The sequence below is a fragment of the Accipiter gentilis genome, chromosome 17 (assembly GCF_929443795.1).
Source record: "Accipiter gentilis chromosome 17, bAccGen1.1, whole genome shotgun sequence".
NCBI classification, from domain to species: domain Eukaryota; kingdom Metazoa; phylum Chordata; class Aves; order Accipitriformes; family Accipitridae; genus Astur; species Astur gentilis.
Window position 1 is genome coordinate 27,369,090 of NC_064896.1, and position 22,317 is coordinate 27,391,406.

Consider the following 22,317-nt stretch of genomic DNA (forward strand, 5'->3'; position numbering starts at 1 on the left):
TATCACTAACGTAGGACTACACTGAGGATGTGTCACTGGCCACATGTTCTCTGTGGCTGCCAGTTAGCGCAGTAACTGTGAGGAGATGACATGGAAGGGTTTGGAAAAGAGTTGGATACAAAGAAGGAAAAAAAGGCAAGATGAAGGAAAGGAGACAAAAGGAAGAAATGTGGGGAATATTTTCAAATGTAGTCTTCTGTTTGAGTTCTTAGTGTGTTTGCAATTTATTAACTAAATAACTAAAAAACATATACAATAATTAATGTACATTTGACACCATAAAATAAACTGGACCGTATGCCAACATTTACATTATGTTATTATCCTTCACTATGGAAAGGTGAGAAACAGGTTAAACAAGAGACAAAATGCTTCCCCTTACCCTTCTTCTTCCGTACTGAAGCTTGGAAATAGAAAGGGAATGAACTGTGAATCAATTCTGAAGGTAATTTTTATATGCTAAATCCTCGTCTGTCATTTTGAGCATAAACATTTTTCTTCCATCTAAGAAGTCAGTCTCTCCCTGCTAGCCTCTACTACGCATGTATCTATCAAACCACAGTAGATAAACAGCTTGGCAAAAGCACAGTTTATCAGGGTTTACACCTTAGCTCTAAGAAATTGCTTCCCTGCAGATATTAGGGACACACGTACAATTTTGTTTTCTAAATTCTTTTTAAAAAACAGTAATCGGGGCAACTTATTGATACCAGGGCTTTCAAACTATGGTAAGAGGGCACTGTCAAATCTCTGCAGATTGAAGTGGAAAGGAATCGTTAGCACACGTTATCTGCCGTATTTTGGATTAACTCATTTGAAAGAGAACAACTGAGATGGTCTGCTCAGTATTATGGAGAACAGAGTCGCTAAAAACATGTCAATAAATCCATAAGTAGAGTTCAGAGCCAGGCAAAGGAAGTGACTGTAAAGACTGCGAGATGTATAATTTTTTTAAAAAATGATGTTGTTTAGCTTAGCTAGGAGAAATTACAAAAATATATACTCTAAGGGAAAACAAAGGGGGAATTTCTATTTATCTTTTTCTTCTATTACGTAACAAGGGACATTCAATAAAATTAAAGGCATCACATTTAAAACCAATAAAAAGGAAATACATTCGTACACAGCACGTAATTAGCCTGTGGAATTCTTTGCCACGAGACATTATTGAGACCATGAGCTTCTTCAGTTCAGAAAAAAAGATTACACATATATATTGATGAGAACATCCACAGTGTTCATCTTTACATGCTTCCTGTTTAGTTTGCACATATATGTCATGAAACAAATGTTTATTCATTTGCTTAATGGATATAAAAATGTGGGTGTTCTCATAGTTCATACAGATGTCCAATATATACACATATACATATAAAGATATATAAATTATATATAAATACACACATACAATCTGTGTTTTATGTTAGAAGACGACTTTTTACTAATGATAGTGAGAACATTTTCTCTTTGGAAGCTTGTTTGGTAGCTGTGCAATTTAAGAATTCTTGTTCCTTCTGATAACAGCCCTCTTAGAGGACAAATGTCAAAATTTGGTAGACCACAGATGTTATTTATAACAGTAGTCATATTGTTTGCTAGGGTGGCAAATGTTCAGAGTAGCACAGAACTGGTATTTACGGTCTTGTTTAGGAAGAAGACAAATTTCTGCCATGCTCTAGTATTACTACAGCTTTATTAAGGGACGTACGCTTCTGGAACATGGTTCAGGACTATCATCCAGAATAGTAAAGTCTTGCCACTGTAATGTTTGCCCCATCTGGATAAAGATATGGATGGGAAACATGCTTAAAGATTCAAGTACGTCCCATGGCTGCTAGTCACAAGAGTTGCAGTGGTTTCTGCATGAGAACAAATAGTAGATCGAGTACTACAACCTGAACGGGGCGGGGTGAGAAAGCTAAAATATGATGGTCTTCACCGCAGAGGTGATGTTACTGTTAATAAGCTATTTTCCTCTAGAAAAGACTGCTGCTTCTCTCTGCATTAAGAACAGTATCTACCATGTAAGATTGAAAAGTAAGAGAAACAGAAGAATATCCTCAGTTTGGAAGTGATTTGCAGAAAGGGATAATGAAGGGGCAAAAATGGTCCCTAAGTATTTCTGTCCCCTCAGGAAAGTTTATCGATAAGCCAGCGAAGTTGTACAACCTCTTAGCACTCCAAGAAAGGAAAACAAATCAAAACACCCAGACCCAAAAAGTGGCTCCAGAAAGTATATTTAACATTTTAATCCTGGAAGAAAAATTATGGAGCATTCACAAACTGTTGAAACCTTTAGTCAAGCTCCTAAGCTTCCTGGCACAGAAAAATCAATTTTTTTCTGAGATCTGCTAGAGCTAAATAATCAGACTGTTTCATTTGGGTCTTCATTTGGTTGTTATACCATACGGAAGACAGTAACCACTTCAGCAACCCTTTGCTGGTAAGAACTCCCACTGAAGCTGTGTGACTTGACTCACTAAAGGATGGATGGGGTCCATCCGCCCCAGAAAACATTGACTTCCAGGGAAAAAAAAGTGGCCACGAGGCTTGGATTCCTTCCAGTTGGCCTTCATATGAGTCCATGCCAGAAATACAAAAATTAGAAAACGTAAGTATTTAAATCAATGTAGGGATACATGGAAAAATGGTTTTATTGTATGATAGACTCTATTACTCCGCAACGAGGGATGTGGTTTGGTTTTAATACCCAATTATCACTTGCTAAACACACTGTTTTAGTGTAATAGCCATATATGAATATGCACTGGGCTTTTCTCTTTGTTAATATGGTCCATTCATAACATATTTATTAGTCTAGCTGCAGAAATTCTACTTTTTAATGACCTAACAGATTAAAACCAGGAAGAAAAAACCTACTACCTTCCTCGCTTCTAGAAAATAAAACAAAATTCCCAAAGAATTATGCATATCTAGAATGTGGATGATCAAGCAAAGGAATCTACAATCACATTTCTTAAAATTAGCAAATAAAAGACTGAATGCTCAATACTTTTTTATTACCAATAGTGAGAAGAGTTAAGTTTATATCATGCACAGAAGTCAAAGTGATATCATAATATGCACTTTTTTAGATCAGAGTCTAATGAAAACAAGTTGCAGTTGAAGCTGCTTTAACACTGTCAGCTTTTTAACAACAGCTTCTGGCAGCTTACCTTTATCCACTAATGAGAGGCCACAGAAATTTAAAATAAAACAATATTAGATGAACTGAAAATTTAGAAAGCAAAGCTAACAAAATATGATAACGGCATTACTTTTTAGTAGGTGTGCCAAACTTTGATGATGCACAAAATGTATCAACATTCTCTTGCACAGCAGTAAAGGCACAAGTTTAAACAAAAATTATTCATGCGAATCATGCATATTGAACTCTCCAAAGATGCAGCATTCTTAAAACCTTTTCTGTTCTACATACTGTACACAGTGCAGTTCCTTTTAGACAATTTAACATATATACATATATATATCTTTTTTTTTTTTTTTTTACATTTCTATTATGCCAGCATGCTTGTCAAAAAACACTTTCTTACCAAGCTCTTCAAGCTCTGAGGTCATTGACTTAGACCGCAAGGTCAGTGCAGTGGTTGGAGCTCGCTTAGGAGGTGGTGGGGCTTTGCATTAAACAGAAGGATATACAGTGTAAGTAAACACACGTCTCTAAAACACTATATTCACATACTCAGTTTCACATTTATTCAAAATAATATGCTGCATTAGATAAGTTAATAATAAATACACACATGCAGAGGAAAAAGCCCTGAGATGCTTTCATGTACTGAATTTCTATACCGTTTCTACTTTTAGCACAGGTTGTTTGACACATCAGCAAGCTTTTATGTAACAGGATATATAGAAACATTTTAAGCTAAATAACTGTGCACTTCTATTTTTCGGTAGGAAAAAGACTTTCTAGAGAAAGTGCCTCACAGCAATTATGCCCCTCCTTCTAAGAAAGGTACATAGCTAAAAATCTCCTGGAGACCAGCCAATCTCTGCCAGATTAATTTCATCTTTGAAGAAACTGTTAAATCTGAGAAATACAAGAAAGAATTATCTTAATAGTTATGGTGAGACTAGGGAAAACAGGTGATCCTCACAATAAATAAGATCTTAAAATTTCAAGGCAATCGTTTAGCACAGAAACTAAAATCCAGCATGTGTTTTAGTATCCTGATAACAAATGTTTCTGGTGGTCCGAAAGGAGCGTAACATCGGAAAGGATTATGCCAACGTTGGTAGGAAAGTTGGAGATTTCCAGTAAACAGAAATGGCTCTGGGACACCAGGAAAAATTAAGGATTCTTAAATGTTTTGGTCAATACTGTACATCAGGCTACACCATTTTGACAAGAAATGGCAAAGCAGTTTGAGGGCGAGAAAAAGTGATGGAGGAAAGAAGTAGACAACGACCTTCCCGTATCACCTATATCCACTACGACAGCGTCATCCTTTCCCTGTTAAGCTCCATCATCTTCTTACAGAGGCTTGAAATGACAGTATGTCACGAGAAAGCAAAAATATAGCTTAGGGTCAGCGCCAGATACGAGGCTGCGTAAGTACGGCACGTATTAACTCCAGGCTGCCCTTGCCCAACAAGAGAAGTGACAACAAATCCGCGAGGGAAACTGCACAAAATACTGCGTTGTTAGATGAGGCTGGGTACCTGACACTGGCCTCACCATAAAGGAGACTGGCGGCAAAAAAATCCTTCCACGCAGTTCCCAAAATACAACGGCAATGGCCAGGTAACAAGAAAGGCTACCAACTTGCGTCAAAAAGGGACAAGATTCAAAAATGCAAGTTTTTGGCAAATGACGCATTATCGGGAGAAGGCTCTGGAAAGATGACAAAGAACCGGGTTTGTTTTTATAGAAGCAGCTTCCCTTTGGGTTGTATGCAACAGCACTTTTATTTAAGGCCAGTATGATACATCCCAAAAGGCAGAGGTGAAAGATTTGTTTAAAATGTGTGAACAGTAATTCTATCAAGCTAAAAATAACGCAGGACCGTGTTTGGACATGATTTACCTGAATATAGCCTTTTTTCCCCCCAAGGTGCTTTATTTTTTTTTTTCTAGCCAAGCAGTAGATGTCAAGAACACTCACAGTGTAGACAGAAAGTTTTACTCATGGCCAAAGAGGGAGCCCTCGGGTGCCAGCTTCTAGCCTGCTCTTGTGCTGAAGAGCCAGGCGGTTGTGAGTGACAACTCAAGAAACTGGTGGGAGGAACAGGAATTTTCAAAAATGTGATGCTGCTGTATGGAACACTAGTTAGCAGCAGCAATCTTTTCTGCTTAATGATAATTATAAGGGCCTAATGACTTCCCAGAGCAGCTGTTACCTGAGCAAACTCAGGGGTATCTAAGGTAAAGGTAATACTGCAAAATCCTTTTTTTTTTTTTTGTGTCTTTTTTTGGGGGGGAAGTTTTGGTGGTGTTTCTTTGGGTAGGTAGGTGGGAAACACGTAGAAATTCTTAAGACAGTAGCCCAATCTTATGATACAGGTTAACCCATAATCTCCATTAAAATTAATATATTAAACCTCCCCTTAAACTGGAAATAAACCCTTGTCCTGTTTGTACCCAGACAATTCTTTCCCAAAGTCTTTGTGGCACATGACCCTACACTAACCTCTCTTGGAATAGCTGGCTCTCACTAGCAGTGAAGCGGCACAAAAAGCAGCTGTGCTTATTTTTTACTTATGGGAGGAGGATGGATTTTCCCTGGCTGGAACAACCCCTCTACTTTGAATTCATCTACAGGAATTTTCCCATTAAAACACACTTTTTTTTCTACCGGAACTTCAGTCTAAACATATTGCATATTTTTCTTATTCTTACAGAGGTCTTTTCTAAAATACGTGTTTTGGAAAATTGTAAGTTCTCAATGGTTTCATGAAGAGTCAAACTAACCTAATCGCAAGTACGTTTGGAGTTAATTGCTAAAAGAAAATCTGTTCTTTGGGCTTTTTCTCTCTCACTATTGCAAGAAATTTTACTACAAGATCTTCAAACATATAACTGTATAAAGAACCATAAAGAAGAAATTCGTGGCAAGCATGACAAGAGAATATTACCCTTTTTGTCACATATTAATGCCTAAGTCAACATAATTAAACTACTCTCAATTAAATAAGAGAAGGGTATTTCAACTTTTAGAAGTGAATTCTATAAAGCAGAATTTATAAAACAGTAATTTCATGTCCATACTCTGCTTTCTGTGGAGCAAGACCAAAAGGACTCAATTAGGAAAAGAGAAAAATGTACCTTTCTTTCTAGCTGTGTCATCTGGATCAAGATTCCTGGTTACTGTGACAACCTTAAGAACTAGGTGATTGCCCCCTTGTCGAATCATGTTCACCACCTGCCTGTGGCCAACTTTCACTACATTCTCATTATTAACCTGCAAAGAAAGAAAATAGTCTTTTAGATCTAAATGCAGAAAACTTCTGTTCTTTCAGTTTTAAAAACAGAAGGTGGGAAGAACAGGAAGATAGAGAATTTCTAATTACTGTCTTTTAATAAAAATACATATTTAAGAAACAGTGTATAGCTGATACGATAACAGGAAAACAAAGCTAGCTCTTCATGAAATATGCAACTAATTTCCTTATAATCGCCAGTTAAAAAAAAAAGTTAATGAGTTCAACCAAATCTTTCCCTTTACATATTTTATTTACAACAACTAGCGTGCTACAACTCTGCATTTCATACACTAAAAATATTTTCTTAAATGATAGTCATTTTTCATTACTATTATCCACAAACGTTTATATGCTTTTTATGCTCTCTAACATAACCAATGAGATATTAAGAAGCTTTTCTTTTCAGATCATCCGGGAACAAAGGGTTTCACTCCCGAAGTAAAGTCTCTCGTTCAAGAGACGTTCTTTTATTAAACGCACTCTCCTCATTTCCCAGCGTTTTCCTTCTGCAGGTTTCTGGAAGGATCTCATGTCCTGTGAGCTAAGGCAACAGGGCCATAGCAGTCCAAAAGAGTCTTCACGGAAAAAGATGAGTTAACTATATGAAGCTCTGACCAGCTATTGTGGGCATGCCAATTAAACTTCAAATTGCACTGCAACATTAAACTGTAAAACGCATACTCTCTGGGTAATTCCTAGTGCTACGCCATCATTTTTGCTGTATATATCTTTCCATACTACTAATTAATAGACATAGAAGAAAGCATAGGCATAAAAACTGTCAATAAGCATGGATGAAAGTAATTTATTTATTCATTCCATCTGTAAGAAGTCACTGAAAGTTATCTGAAATCTGAATGATAGTAGCGTGTAAGACTGAAGTGCTGCATGTGCTATTTGAACATAAAAGATATTGAGGAATGGAATCAGTGAAGAAGAGATGCTGCCAGAATACATGCTGGGAAGTTGATCTCTATCCAAAATTCAGCTGACTCAGTTATATTTCACTGGGATCACTCAGTGCCTTCCAAAATGAACAGTCATCTTCAGAGCAAGTGTTTTAGCCTCCTCTATTTATTCTGAGAGGCTGGGCATCTCACACGCTAAAGAATTTACAGTTTAGAGCAAAATCTCTCATTAAATATTATTGCCATTTAGCAGAACAACAAGCACAAGCAGACCACTCCAACTTGAAATCGTTTTTCCATCCATTGCATCAAAGGAAAATCTTGCCTTTTTTCAGGCTTTACCTGAGACAAAATGCATGATGATGAAATAACATCTTAGGAAACCATATTTTTAATATAATGCTGCAGTCAGAAGTCTCAAAGTATGGTGTGTGTGCTATGTCTATAAGCTTGAGATGCTTTTTGAGACGCTTTTTTAGCTTCATATACAGTGATGTAGGTGCAACACATGCTGAACATCCCGACCTGTTGAGCAGGCAAATATGAAGTTCTCTCATTCTGTTAGTGGAGGATATAAAAGAATATCGATTGGAATAGACCTGTTGCTGTTTTGTTTTATTTTACACCTTCTTAGCATCTGGTATTTAATTCCAAGATACGGTATTTATTTAGCTGGACCAATGGCATCTAAATTTAATCTGTCTAAAACATTTTAACAGAGTTATCCATTTATTTCTGAATTCCTTCCAGTATTAAAACCTCAACCAGGTAACTCTTTTCCACAGCGAAAAAGTAATTAAGAACTACAGAATGCATCTACTCTATCTTTACCAGAATTAAATTGTGAGGTTGGAAGCCAGTACGGACTACAAGATAACCTCTAATGCTGTCAAAAAATAGAGACCTCCAAATAAATCAAAAGTTAATATTAATCAAACCCATGCACACTTCACTAGTGTAAAGTGATAAATGTGTAAAATGATAAAACAGTTTATGCAGCATACCATCTGTTCGCATCATTATGTGCAATGATATTTAACATTTCGAGCAAGAGCAAATATATACAACACATTTTTTAAAGCTGCCTCAGAAACGGAACCTGTAAATGACTGTTTATAGCAGCTTTGTTTAAAAGGCATAGTTACAAAAGCTGGTACCAAAAAGATTTATATTGCAAAAAAAAAAAAAAATACTGATAGGCGATCTGAAGATTAACTCAAAGAGTTTACAGAAATACTTGATAACAAAAGAATCATGAAATCAGCAGAGCAGTACCTCATCTTCACTATCTTTAGCACCTCAGTGGGTAAAACTGTAGCCAGACTACAAAGCAATAACATCGGAATTGTCAATAGCTTGTATAGAACCAGGATTTCAGCGACAGATTCTCTATTTCTTTTAACCTTCTTCAATATTTTATATATAAGCCAAATGACTGTAGAAATGGTCTTTAAACAGTAAGACACCAGAGTTCTAGCAGGTTTGTTTGATAGTTTTAGTTTGATATTATTCAGCAAAAATTTTCAGGTGTGAATAATCTGATGAGACTGTCTCTCCGCTTCCACTTCAAGCTTTGGCAGTGGGAAGATGACTACTGCATCTCATCTAGGCTTTGTAAACAAGCTGAAGAAGGTAAATTTTTATAATCAGTAAAATAGGTATCTATTTCACCTGTGCCACTTCATTTAATAATCGCATGGGTACTTGGTATTAAATGTGATCACATTCTTTGAAACATTAAAAAAATATTTTTGCTTTTAGTGGCAAAGTGATTAGAAGGACGTTCTATAAACAGTCAAACTAGCAAAGTTGGTTTGCAGGCACAAATTTGTGGCTCTCCCTCTTCTTCAACCCAATCTTTCAGCGTATTTTCCGTAATCTTTGACTGCAAAACTGTAAGTTCTTCTTCTCCTTTGACTCTTCCCCAAAACTTTCCTGCACAGAACTTTCTTTCCCATGTCCTCTATAAACAGGTGAAAATAGATAATAGAAATAGATATGCGCTGTGGCTGGTTCCATGCTACATCAGTGGCAACTGGTCATCCAATAAGCCAAATGCCAGGAAAACTGTCCCTTGGGACAGCCAACAATTTCAGTAACTCTCCTCTATCCATTCCGGACTCTTAGGAAAAGCCTCAGAACTTCATATTCTTATTATCATTTGGTTAAAACTCGGCATGGGAATGGAAGTTACTTTGAGCAGTTTGAGAGAATTTGAGAAATATTTTATGAAATAATACAATCTCATAGACTCAATGTCTAAAAAATAGCCTAAACTGCAAGCCTGAGCTATCTCAAGCTGAACTTACTTTTTGGGTATGTAAGAAATGTTCTTGAGGAGTTTAAAAGGAAGATGACTTTTGTGAATTTCAAGATTTTTCAACTATATGTCTCGGTACTTTTTCCACCTAGTCTAATCAATGTACACAGGTTTTTTTTAGAGCAGTACAATGTTACAAGGCAGGAAAATTACGACTTAAGAGCAAGCTGGAGACAGAAATGAGAAAAATTCATAGTGGACAATTTTTCCAGATAGAAGAATTTGCTAGCAGCGTGCAATGCATTGTATTTCAATGTTTTGAAGTATTATCAGCTTATACCACCATTTTTCATGTACCTCATGTAACATAACCCTGTGTGAACCACTCGGTGAAAAGGATTGAATGACACTGAACGGAGTCAAGGACAGCATGTGAGAGACGGTGCTATGTAGCCTTCACCCCAAGCGATTGCACCTTTACTAGTCACCTTACAGCTAAACGCAGCTAACACAAAAGAAACCCAAGCGAAGCACAGCTCACGCCTTGGTCAGTATTTAGAGGAGATACGGATGGACCGTTTTGCAGCTATAATTGGAGGTACACACAGCTGTTAATCCAGACCCTTCTGGATACATTTGAGACACTAAATATTCATACAGGACAGCAAAGAAGACTTGCCATCACCTCTGCGTAGCTAAGACGTTTCATTCCTTTCTCCTTGCTGGTGGAATCAGTTATTCACGTAATTGTCATTTCCCAGCTCCCTACAGCAATGCAATACACTTGAACGTGAAACACTCAGGTCTCCAAGACAAAAAGCGATGTGGTGTGTCTCCTGTCCACCCCCCACCACCGCGACCACAGCAGACACGTCGCTGCTCCCTCCAGCTCCCTCTCCGAAGACTGAAAGTGCTTTGGGGGTCGCATTCAGTGTGCCAGGACTCACACCCGCTCCAGACCAGAGACTGTGATCAACAACGATGTTTCTCTTGTACAAAGAGCTTTGAACGACAACAATGAAAAGTTCTCTCTCCAACGTGGCCGTTCTCTCAAGAGCTGACTCAAAAATATGGAGTAAACCAGTGACAAATACAACTGACAGTCATAGATTTCACTATCTTTAATATCGAGGTCCACTCCTCTGACTTCACCTTACCGCGCATTTATCCATAGCAACATCTAAACCCCACAAAACCCAAGAAAAATCACGAAACTTTATTCGAGAATAAATAATGATGTGGTCTCCCAGAGCAAAATATCAATCAGATAATCAATTTTTTTTTCCATGTGAAATTTTCCCTACATGAAAGAGCTCTCCCTACAAAAGATGATATATGAACACCCATGACATCAATAAATTTCTCCTGAACTTTACAAGAAAAAGATGCTCCCGTTCAGGCAACTTTATAATCCTGATAACATCAGAGACAAGCGCACAGGACTGAGAATGACAACAGTTTATGAAATGGAAGAAGTTTAGAAAAGGATAGGATACGGTAGAAATTGGTTTACAGTGATTATGAACGGAAGGCAGAAAAGTCATCTGATGGGTGATTTCAAGAGATGTACTCGGGCTGAAAAGGTTGTCGTCCCAGAAGGCATGAAGCCAGGAGCAAAGGAGGAAGGCAGAAGCAGTATTTCACACGAGATGATCACTAAGAGCACAAAGGAGAGGAAGCAGACATCTTCTCTCCTGGCCTATTGTTACAAAGACTTTTTAGGTAATCTCAAAGGCAGCAGAGAGCTTAAATATGATGCAGTAAGAGAGAGGACTACAGCAAGATACACGTCGGTGTAGCCACACGGATACTGCTGAGAGGCACAGAAAATTGTAAAATGGTTGTTTCATGTATGGTTACATTCGCGCACCACTAAATGATCACTATACTGCCTACAGAGCAGCTGATATTTACTTTAGAAGCAAGGTTAGAGATTGAATTAACTGGAAATTTGTTTCCTGAAAATTAAACTTACCCCTCTGCCCCCCAAATAAACGTATACTTCCGTATCTTAAAGAAAATGAAAGAGCGTGTTATTCTTTATTGTACTTATATCCCACGGAAGCTACACTTGGGTGGGTCCCTATTCTTTTGCCACACCCCACCAGGAAGCAATATCTGATTGCAAACACTCTTCACGGTGTAAATACATGCATTTAGGTTACTTATATGGGCAGATTTAGGACAGGAAAGAACACATGCTATTATTTAAAAATGTGGATTTTTTTGGAAAACAGTGCATTAATGAGTGTCCTAGAGATGCTGGGGTAGATTTTATGGATATTGGGACAGGCTGCATAAAAGCATTTTTTTCTGAAATGTATAACCACGCAATAGGTTGAAAAATAAAATAAAATAAAATAAAATAAAATAAAATAAAATAAACCTGCACATTGTAGGATAGCAGATGCATGAGCTGGAACATATTCACCAGAGCAGCCTTCCCGTAGGAAGGTGCAAAAGAAAAAACACTACAGAGAAAGAGACCTCTGCAGAGTTTGTTCTATTAATAAAAAAAAATAGATCTTAATTTCTTCAATGCATCATCCTAATCCTTCCATTATCTAAACATTCTCTCAGTGGAAAATGTAGTCTATCATTTTCAACAGTAATTAAGTAGACAAAACTCAATCATTCTGCTCAGAATGACCACTGGTGCAATGGTGAATAAATTTACCTTGCAGTTGTGAACACACGTTCTGTCAAAATAAGCTTCTCAGAAGCTCTTCCCACCCATTGAACTACTTGAAAAAACCCAACAAAACCCCAAACCTGTTACACATACTTACAAAGCCCTGCCTACACACTTTTTAAAAATCCACCATTTTTTGTAAATACTTAACACACACTAACCCAATTACAATTTGTACCAGCAAAATAAATAGCAGCCAAGTAATTGTGTAGGCTCAAATTATACTTTTGCATTTCAAGTAACTACACAGTTGTGCACACAACGCTGTCTAAGCATGCCACAAACCAGTTTGAATTTCCCATCTGTGAAGTATTCTTATTCTGTAGACTAAAATGTGAGACAAAGAAAGACACAGGGACGTAGACAATCTTTGGGAAGTTAGTCATCCACTCCTTATATCCGTAGTGCTAACCCAGGGGTCAGCTGCAAGACTGTTTCAGACCCTGAAAACCAGCAGCTGGTCGGGGTGTCTACGGTTGTGCTGGCCTTAAACTCTTTGTGATGGGCTGGAGCAGTATTTAGCAGAAACTTAGACCAAAATTTGCACTCTACAAGTATATTTAGCGTCAAACATCCTATTATTTGCTTTATGTTAAACCCCCTGAATTCATTCCAAATGCTGAATGTTTTTACCAGTGCTTGCTTCTGTTATAATCCAGCATCATCGACAGGCTCATGAACAGTACGAAGGTAGACAGTCCACCTAGAAAGGTTTCTGTGCAGAGCAAATTTTAACAAATTCTGTTGGCAGTATACTTTTCCCTGAGTATTACAGGAAAGGACTGAATGAATACATTCGCTGGTAAGAGTTTGGATATCCAAATGAGGAGGCAAGTCAAAAAGGTCCATATCCAAAAGCTGTTTTGGATTAATATGATATTTCATGTACTTATAAAATGCATTTAACCACAAACAATTTCAAGAGTCATTGACTCAAAAAGCTGGCACCTGAGTTTAATCTGTGTCTCAGATTAAAATAGAAAGTAATAATATGATATATAAATGAGTACCATAATGGAAATTAATTATGAATTTGTATCTGTAAACCCAATTATTCACAACATACCATAAAAGTTTAATACAGACAAAAAGCAGATGGCTTCAGTCCACTGAGCCTCCACTATTCATTTATTTGAACAGATCGTGAAACAGGCCTTGAACAGCCTCTGGAAAATTCCTGAAAACTTCCTAATACAAATAGGAAGTTAGTTTACAATCTGATCTCCAACACACAAACATCTCTGACTGTTATTAGTATTTGACCATAACCCATTGAATCTAAATCAGTGTAAAAGATGCTTCAGAGACTTCATGCACTCTGTTGACCTAAAAGGCACTATTAAAAAAAAAAAAAAGGCAAAAAAAAAAAAAGCTTCGCAGAACCAGGGATACAAGCATGCAGGAACTCCAGCTGAAATTTTGCATTAGTAAGTTTTTAATAGTAATCCACTTGCTCAAAGATTTGCCTGGGTTGGTGGCCTTAATGCATGGGAGGCTGTAAAGAAGATGAAGCCAGTGAGCAGGGAATTGGACGAGGTGATCATCAGAGGTGACTTCCCACCTCAACAATTCTGTGATTCTGTGGGGTTTCTTCAAAAGAAGAAATATCTTAAGGAAGTACCTCCAGCCTTTCAGAAAAAAGAGGTGCGTATGAATTACAGGAAAAGTATCAAAATCATTAGTAGCATTGCCAGAGTACAAATTTCTTTGCGTAAGCTCAGATATTAGGGTAAACAAACAAGATAGAAGATATCTAAATGAAAACACCCTATGGAGATGCTATGTCTGGAGGTTTTGTATTTCATCCTGTCACCACGCTTCCCCCTATTTGCTTATAGGGGAATATTGTGCCTTTTCTCTTGCAGGTCCCATGGCAAGGGAAGGTGTACCGCCTGGTGTTTGCTCCCAGCAAGGGTAGTAGGAGAGGGGGAAGCACAGTCTCCCCGGTAAAACCCAGGATCCGCAGGGCTGCTCCAGCCAGGCGGCAGACTCCTCCTTCAATAGATTTAGCAGTGACAAAACTATCGTCTTCTGAACTGCAGCACGAATCTGGTCTCCGCCTAGAGATAGCTGAGCCACGCTGTGGAGGAAGGCTTTAGCCCGCATCTCTTCATCACCTTGAGTAGCACCAGCACTGCAAATCTTCAGCTGCACTTAGGAACATCTATTTCTGATAGAAGCATTGGAATGAAGAGGCATCTCAGATCATAAACTCCAGACTCCTTTGTTGTCATGGCAACTGCATCACATAATTTGTTTCTTAACATTTAGCCAAGCTCCATCTTGGAACTTCTTAGATTTCTTGTCCCTGTTATTCCTGCTAGGCCCAGAACCTCTGAAAAGAACCTTTTTTTTTCTCTAGTTTCCATTCTAGGTGTGACTAATTTATAATAATAATAATAATCCTTTTCTTCCTGTGCCAAACTGCCAATAGTCTAAATAGCTATTTCCCCCCTACTCTCCATGCACTCCTCAAACATATCAGGTGGGAGAAACGTCCTGTCTCAGCTAACTAAGCATTTCAATAACCTATCATGACAAAGAGTCTAAAACCCGAATGGAGCACAACAGCTGTCCAGCACTTCAAAACCTTTTTTTTTTTTTTTTTTTTTTTTTTTAGTATGTCTATCTTCAGTCAAACTGGCTTATAAAGATGGTCATATGTTCACCTGTATTTCACCTAACCTACACTGCGCTCACATCAGTGGCTGACCTCTCTCAAGAGAAATACACAACTTACTTTCTTCTAATTACCTACTAGATGCAAGTGGGGAATGCCGGCACTGCCCCCTTCCACACAGTCGTTGATCTGGAGCATAGACATTTTTGAGTATCTGAGTTACTCACACACGGCCCATGGAAAAAGTCTGGGACTTGAAGTTCAGCAACTAAACACTTGATCCTAATGTTGGTTAAAAATTGTAAAAGCCCATACCTTTTCCCACAAGAGTCAAGTTGTGAATTTTGCTCAAGTGACCATGTACGTACATAGGCACACAAACACAGCATAACAAGAAAACATAACTGGATACTTTAATGGAACTTCCCTTATTGCCAGCTTACTTTAATTAAGGGTGCTCAATAATTATTCAGCCTTACTAGAAAAAATAAGCAAAGGAATAATATATCCAAATAGTTTCTCAATAATGTCTTATTTTGTCCTGGTAAAAACATTGGTTTGGGGTCAAAGTTGAAAGAAAAGCAGCAGAGCTGAAGAGCTGAATGTTGCTGCTTATCTCTTACCCATGCCATGGTCTAAAGAGCGGAACCACATTAAACTAGCATTTTAATCTAAAATCTTGCATTTTGCCTACCTGTATCTAATCTGAAAGCTGTTGAAAGTAACTACTGTCCTCATGAGACTACCTTATAACATTAACCTTAGAACATTTAAACATCACTCAATTACTTGGACCCGTTCCTATTAAAAATAATTGTCTCCATTAATCAGTACCTGTTACTATTTTGAATCATCTGGTTTAAGTCACATTTCTTAGGAGAGGTTCAATTAACTTTATTGCAGTTGATTGAACTGCAGTGTACCGCAATCAATTAAATTACACTTAGGATGAATTTGTCCAATGGCTTTCAGGTGCAAGAGGTGGCAGTTTTTCATGTCGTAACTTCTCTCAGGAAAAAAATCAAGTGAATTGTGCACATCTGTTTTGCTCTCTCATACACACACACCTGAAAAGGTTTCCATTTCTGAGGAATCTTCAGAATAGAACGCTTAACTGGTATATATTGATACAAGGCACTATGAGGTTGTGATCTACACTTGATATTTAACTTATTTTAAAGAATGTGACTTATAGTCACTGAATATTTAATGGTCTGGGAATGTCAAAGATGAACAAAAGACGTGCAGCAGTTGCCTGGGCGGTCTCTGGCCGGTTCTCAATTTCTGCACACTCCGAGTAGTTATCAGACAGGAGGTTTGCACCTGGGAGCAAGCTTTAGAGGTCCACGGATAAAGTCTGGGCACACTTTGGTCCATAGCTAGGAAGCGAGCCTGGGCACAGTTTACGACTTCATCTCCTTCCTCTACCCAACCCTTCTCCTCTTCCCTCCTCCTGTCCTGCTACCTCAGGAACATGCCAGAGCCAAGTATGTCATCTGCCTGCTTCGCAATGATCCTTAGGAGGAGGGTGGCCTAATTTAATCACAGAGGTTGGATTTGGCATTCACCTCGCCCCTTGCCCTAGTTTTGTTGGCATTATCTTTATTTGCTACTCCTTTTGTCTTTTCAGCATGTACTTATTTTGTATATCTGAGTTCCATTAGTACCCGATAGTTCAACCGCTTTCTGGTATGTTTGCTTCTCTTTTCCTTAAAATAAACTCAGTGAAGATAAGCTGATAACTGATTTTTTTTTTTTTCCCCAAATTCCAACGCTTTAAAAAAAAAGTTCTAATTTAAATTCAGTAAAATTAAAATGAAGTTTGAAGTGCAACAGAGAGTATCTTAACATTCATGAACATGCCTCTTACATTTAATTTCTTCTCAGATGCTATTATAGCCTACAAAATATGGTACACAGCCGGTACCAAAAATAGCAAACTAGAGCTCACCCATATCCTAATGAAATATCTGTAGCATATCTGCCCTTCACAGATGAAGGCATTCATGAAAGTCTAAAACTGCTTAACCATTACAACCAGAGCTGCTTTCACCTCATTTCTCTGACATATCCATAGTCGTCCACCTCTGCTGGGGTTTGTCCTGAGGTCTGAGCAAACAGGTTTTTTCACATAAAAACCCATAAATACAACCCAAGCTGCAGATTCGAGCAGTGGTTCTGCAGTGGGAAAGCAAGTTGAATAGACTCTCATCCCTCTACTCCCCTCTGCTGACTGACCACTGACCCCCATACTAGTTTCTCCAGAGGAAAAAACAAAACAAAACAAAAACAAAAAAAGGAGGATAATTTTAATCTGAACTGTTTAAGTGAAATGGTTAACGCTACACGGTTTCACAAATTGTCATTGTGATCTGGCTGCTGGGCCAGCGATGGGCAGCACGGGGGGAGGATCGGTGGTCTGTTTGGGTGACGAGTTGTGGACGAGCATCCTTTTGGCAGTACCGTCCTACCATAGAGCCCTGCTGCATCCCTCAGCTCTTCTGGGACAGCTCTTTGCATGAAGACCAGGATCCATTTTGCACGGACGGCACTTCTAAGCCAGGCTTATTCCTGGACTTAGGTCACTGGACGGTTTCACAAACAGCTTCACCTCTGCAGCGGAGCGGGTGCGCGGGGACAGGAATGCCGCGCTCATTTGCCACACTCCAACCTTTGAAGCCATTAAATGCTTCAGACCCTAATTAAACAATTCCCAGCTTAACACTTTATAGAAACATGAGGCTATGTTCAACCCTAAAAATACCTCCTTTTTTAAAAGCAGGAGTACAGCAGTATTATGCAAGCACGGAGAAGACAATAGATCTTTATTTGAATTCTGAATGAACCACTTGATAAGTATTTACAATAGGCAGAAGAGAGCAGGCTGAGCCCTTCTGTGTTTAAAAATGTGCATACCTACGTTAAAGGCCATTAGGCAGAGAATTCTAAAATAGGTATCAAATATAGATCTCTCTATAACTGATAATAATGCAGCCCAATATTCTTTTTCATTAGGTAAGCACACATTAGTCAGGCGACACAATTTAAAATTAAACTTTATACATGTAATTTAAACTGACCAGTTCTGTATGTTTCAATGATTTTCGGTTAAAACCTTTACAGAGATTACACAGCTATATTGACAGAATGTGTTGTCATCAAGTACAGATAATCTGCATTTCCTCCTCCCACGTGTAGTCACTTTCCAGAAAATGTATCTGCACTAGGAACAATAAAAAAATTTATTGCTCATGTATTTCTCTTTATGTAGGAAACCCTAATCTTACAGCATATAGAGATAATTCTTTCTTAAAGTCATGTGAGTTTTAGCTACACTGCCTTAAACTTAGAATCTCTTATAAGGTTTTTTTGGAGGCTATATATCATGTTGTTAAAACTCACGGAATAGTTAGGTTAGGATTTATGTAATGGCATTTGCTATACAAACCTAGAAGAAAACGTAGTAAAACATTTATGTCTTTAGAGTGAGACTTGTAGGCAATTATTTTGTTCTTCAGAGGTACACGCTGCAAGGAAATAAGAGCTACATAAGAGCGCTTTAAATAGGCAAAACAAATGTAAGCCAATATTCCTTATTCAGGCATGCAATACACTCACTGTCTTTATGGACGAGCACAAACAGGACTGCTTCCAGAAACAGAAACCTGAACAGGAACAGCTCCAGCTTCATTTTTCAACCACATAGACTGTGCCTGTGCCTCGTTGTAAAGCGCGTTTTACTTGACATCTGTCTTCAGTGATTAATGTTGGGAAGGAGTGTGGTTTTGTGTTTTAATACCTAAATAATACATTACTATCTATATGGACAGGTATTTTAATTTGTCACCCACCAGAGCCATCAAGCCTGTGGGCAGGCCCAAGTTTTGCACTGTTTGCCGTTCTAAGATCAAGATCATTGGATCATTTGACTGTTGTTTGCCTAGTAGAGAAAGGCATCCTTTGATTCAACAAAGTCCTGATTTGTTTAACTTTATGCTCATTGACTTCAATGGCACTACGGACTAAAGAACTGGAAAACTGGTAAAGAACTGCGGACCAATATTCCACGGCTATGCTTGAGAACGAAGGTGAATGAAGACTGAAGTCTGGGCCTAAGAAATGCTTAAGCACATATAGGATAATCAAACTCTCATAAAAAAAATGTTTTCCATATTAGATTAGAGGTAGGAAATACACATCAGTCAGTTGAGTCATGAACTTGCTGATGCTAGGAGTGTCCCACCCTAATTTAGAAAATTACTAATTGCACTAACCATACTGCAGTTTTCTATTAATTGCCAAAAAAAAAAAAAGTGCATGTTTTATGCAAGACTTCTGAAATTGAAAATAAAAACCGAAAGAACTACCAACCATAGAGTCATAGTACACCATAGTTACAAGCATGGGAATGTTAAGTTTAAAATAACCAACCAAACTAAATTACAAACAAATTTTAAACTACCTGTAAAGTAAAGAATTAATTGGAATTGCTAAGGAGAAAAAAAAATAATTCACTCCAGTTGTAGCAGCTTGTTTGCAGAAAGAAATGGTCCTCCATCTCAGATTAATGGTTCCTGGTACTCTAACCATGCAGTGTAAAACTCAACTATCCAAATTTGCTTGCTTAGAATGTATTGTTTGCATGGCAGATGCACTTTGTTCTAACTGCTACGCAACTATTTATATTCAATCTAGTCTTGATAATTTTGGTTCTTTGTTTAAGAAGACTAGGTAGAAATCCATTATCTTGTTTCAAAATTATTCTTCCTTTAATACTGCTTCAGAATCGCACTACAATCCCAATTCAGCCTGAGCCTCACCTTGTGACCTTTAAGCCTGTGCTTCAGTTCAAGAGCCTTGAAAAGGGGAAGATAACTAATCCGCTGTAACATGCCTAACCAACCATCAACCACTAAGGCCCAATCAATGGAGGTGAAAAGCTCTAACAGATTTGATTAGGAAGCACAACACATTATAAAAAACAACAATGGACAATCCTTTAGTATGTACTTTTGCTGAAGAGCGTCAGAATTCACCAGATGCATTCAGAAGGACAACAACAAAAATCCTCCTCATTCTACTTTGTAAAAGAATATCAGAATGCATATCCATAATTCTAATGTAAAATAGACACCAGCCACAAATACATCGTGTTACACAACATCAACTCAACAGAAACTCAAAAGCAACAAGACAACTTTTGCAGTTCTCTTTAAAGGAAACAAACTTGTTTATAAGAGCACCTTCATTAATTCATAGTAAGTCTTTTTGTTACCACTTCAAAGAAGCAACATTCTAGGTTACTTACTATCCACACAGAGTGACTTTTCATCATCTCAAGCAAGAGCGTAAGTGCAAAAAGCTTCTCCGTTGAGAAGGAAGGATTTATTTTGGTTAGTGAACAAGCATCATAGAAGTATAACAGCAGACTCCTTAGAGCATTTTGTCATAGCGAATAAGAATCACCAACAAACCTTTTATTAAGTTTGATTTTATTTGTAAATAGAAGTAAAAATCTATTTTTGTACGATCTGATGACTCACGGAGCACGAGGAAATTTTCTGGCCTTTAAAGCGGCTCCACCTAGCCTACACAGACTGCTAGTCCTGAGGCAATATCCTTGCAGCAAAAGGCAAAACCAGTTGAGCAATGTTTTGCCTTATGCATTGCTCCAAGTCTGTGGGTGCCTGCAGCGGCAGTGAGATGATGCAGCCTGTCCTTTGGAAACATTTGCTCCACAGTCAAATTCTGCATCAAAACAAGCTGGAAACACTTCTTTGGAAACACTGCATAGAATCATAGAATACCAGGTTGGAAGGGACCTCAAGGATCACCTGGTCCAACCTTTCTCGGCAAAACTTCTTTCCTTCTAGTGGTCAAAAGGAACCCACACCTGCCCTGCTCTTGCTTTCAACGCCTAAAGTTAGCAACAAAATTGCCTGCTTCGCAAACAGAAATCATCTGTGCAGTGTACTGGATGAATCAGTGCTGTTACGCACTGACATTTTCGGAACAGCTGAATAGCTATACGACCATGTAAAAAATGTAGCAACTCATCAGAAGCATGTTGTTGAAATCCACACGCCACAAAACTGAACACAGACACTGAGGAGAGGGAGACAAATGAAGCACAAGTGAAGATAACGTAACGGGTCTTTCAATTAGAAAACGGCAGCCTCATTCACGACAAACAGTCATTTCGCAGACTTGTTACCCTGCTGCTTTTATTTTCTGTGCACTAAATTAAAAAAACCCCAAACCCAAAACATTCACAGATAGCAAACCCCCGGTAAGCCTGATTCTATGTTAAATCTTTTGGAATGTGAATTAAGCCTAGAGTGAGCAAGGAAAGATCAGAAAAGGAACTTACTTAGTATGTACAACAACAGAAGAACAGAAAGAGATGCTGCTGCCATACACCGAAGGGCAGAAATACTAGATGCTTCCAAAAGTAAGGAAGAGAAGCTTGGATTCAAACACCAAATATTATGCAATCCCTTATCATTTAAATCAAATTGCCCTGTAACTAAGTGTTGTAGAATGGAATTTAAATGTCAACCAAGTTCTTATGCAAAGGTTTAGAACTTCGAGGCACTGTGGAAAGAGCCAATATTTCCCACAAAGTTGTAATTGTCAAAAGCTGTGCCTAGGTTACTTGTATACTACCCTTGAAAGGGAGATGAATGGCTTCAGCGAGACTTCGGAGCTCAAAATCCCGAAGTCTTTAGCAACCTGCACCCCGCTGCAAAGGAGACAGAGCCTCCCAAGATGTTGGGACAACTCCTGTGAACACTTGATGTGCCGAAGCTTAATCCTAAATCAGCAGCAGCAGCAGCAGCGAAGGGCCAGTCAAATGCTCACTCCTGACAGGAATACAGATGGCAAGACAGGCACCGCAACCCGGCCGCCTTCCTGAGCGCTGAACTCCCTGCTGGGCTACTAAATCCTGCTTGGCCAGCACCTGCGAGGGCATTCCCGCCAGAGCCACTGAAGGATTTGGGAATCGGCATGGGCCGAGGACCATTTCCAGGAGACACGACGGATGCAGCTGCCTTGCTTTGGAGGCTGATTCTAATTGTATGATAGTGCATGGTTCCACGCCAGCAGCCACCTATGCCAGAAAACTTTTAATACTTTAATTGACTAGCATATGTGAAGTTTACCTGCTAGAGATGGATCTGGGAAAAAGGACTTTGCATTTTGCCAAACATGCATCAAGTAATCGCACTAAGAGTTACTGGTTTCATTTCATAGCTAGCAATAACAATTTCTTTAGTGACATGTTGCTTACTATACTCACATGGAGACAGACCTGTGAGAAAGAGGTACACTCACAAGTCCAATGCATAAATTTTAGATGACTTGAAGGTAGTAATTGATTCTCTTTGAAT

At 38.4% G+C, this 22,317-nt stretch overlaps 1 protein-coding gene across 7 annotated transcripts in view; it reads right to left on the reverse strand.

Annotated features, from left to right (window-relative positions):
- SHANK2 (SH3 and multiple ankyrin repeat domains 2) overlaps positions 1–22,317 on the reverse strand; it is a 363,833-nt gene that overhangs the window by 37,125 nt on the left and 304,391 nt on the right. For all 7 annotated transcript variants that reach the window (XM_049821258.1, XM_049821256.1, XM_049821257.1 and 4 more), the window contains 2 exons: positions 6,289–6,424; positions 3,555–3,635 (listed from right to left, as the gene is read on the reverse strand). In XM_049821258.1, coding sequence (XP_049677215.1) covers positions 3,555–3,635; positions 6,289–6,424 — 217 coding nt within the window. The remainder of the gene's footprint in view (positions 1–3,554; positions 3,636–6,288; positions 6,425–22,317) is intronic.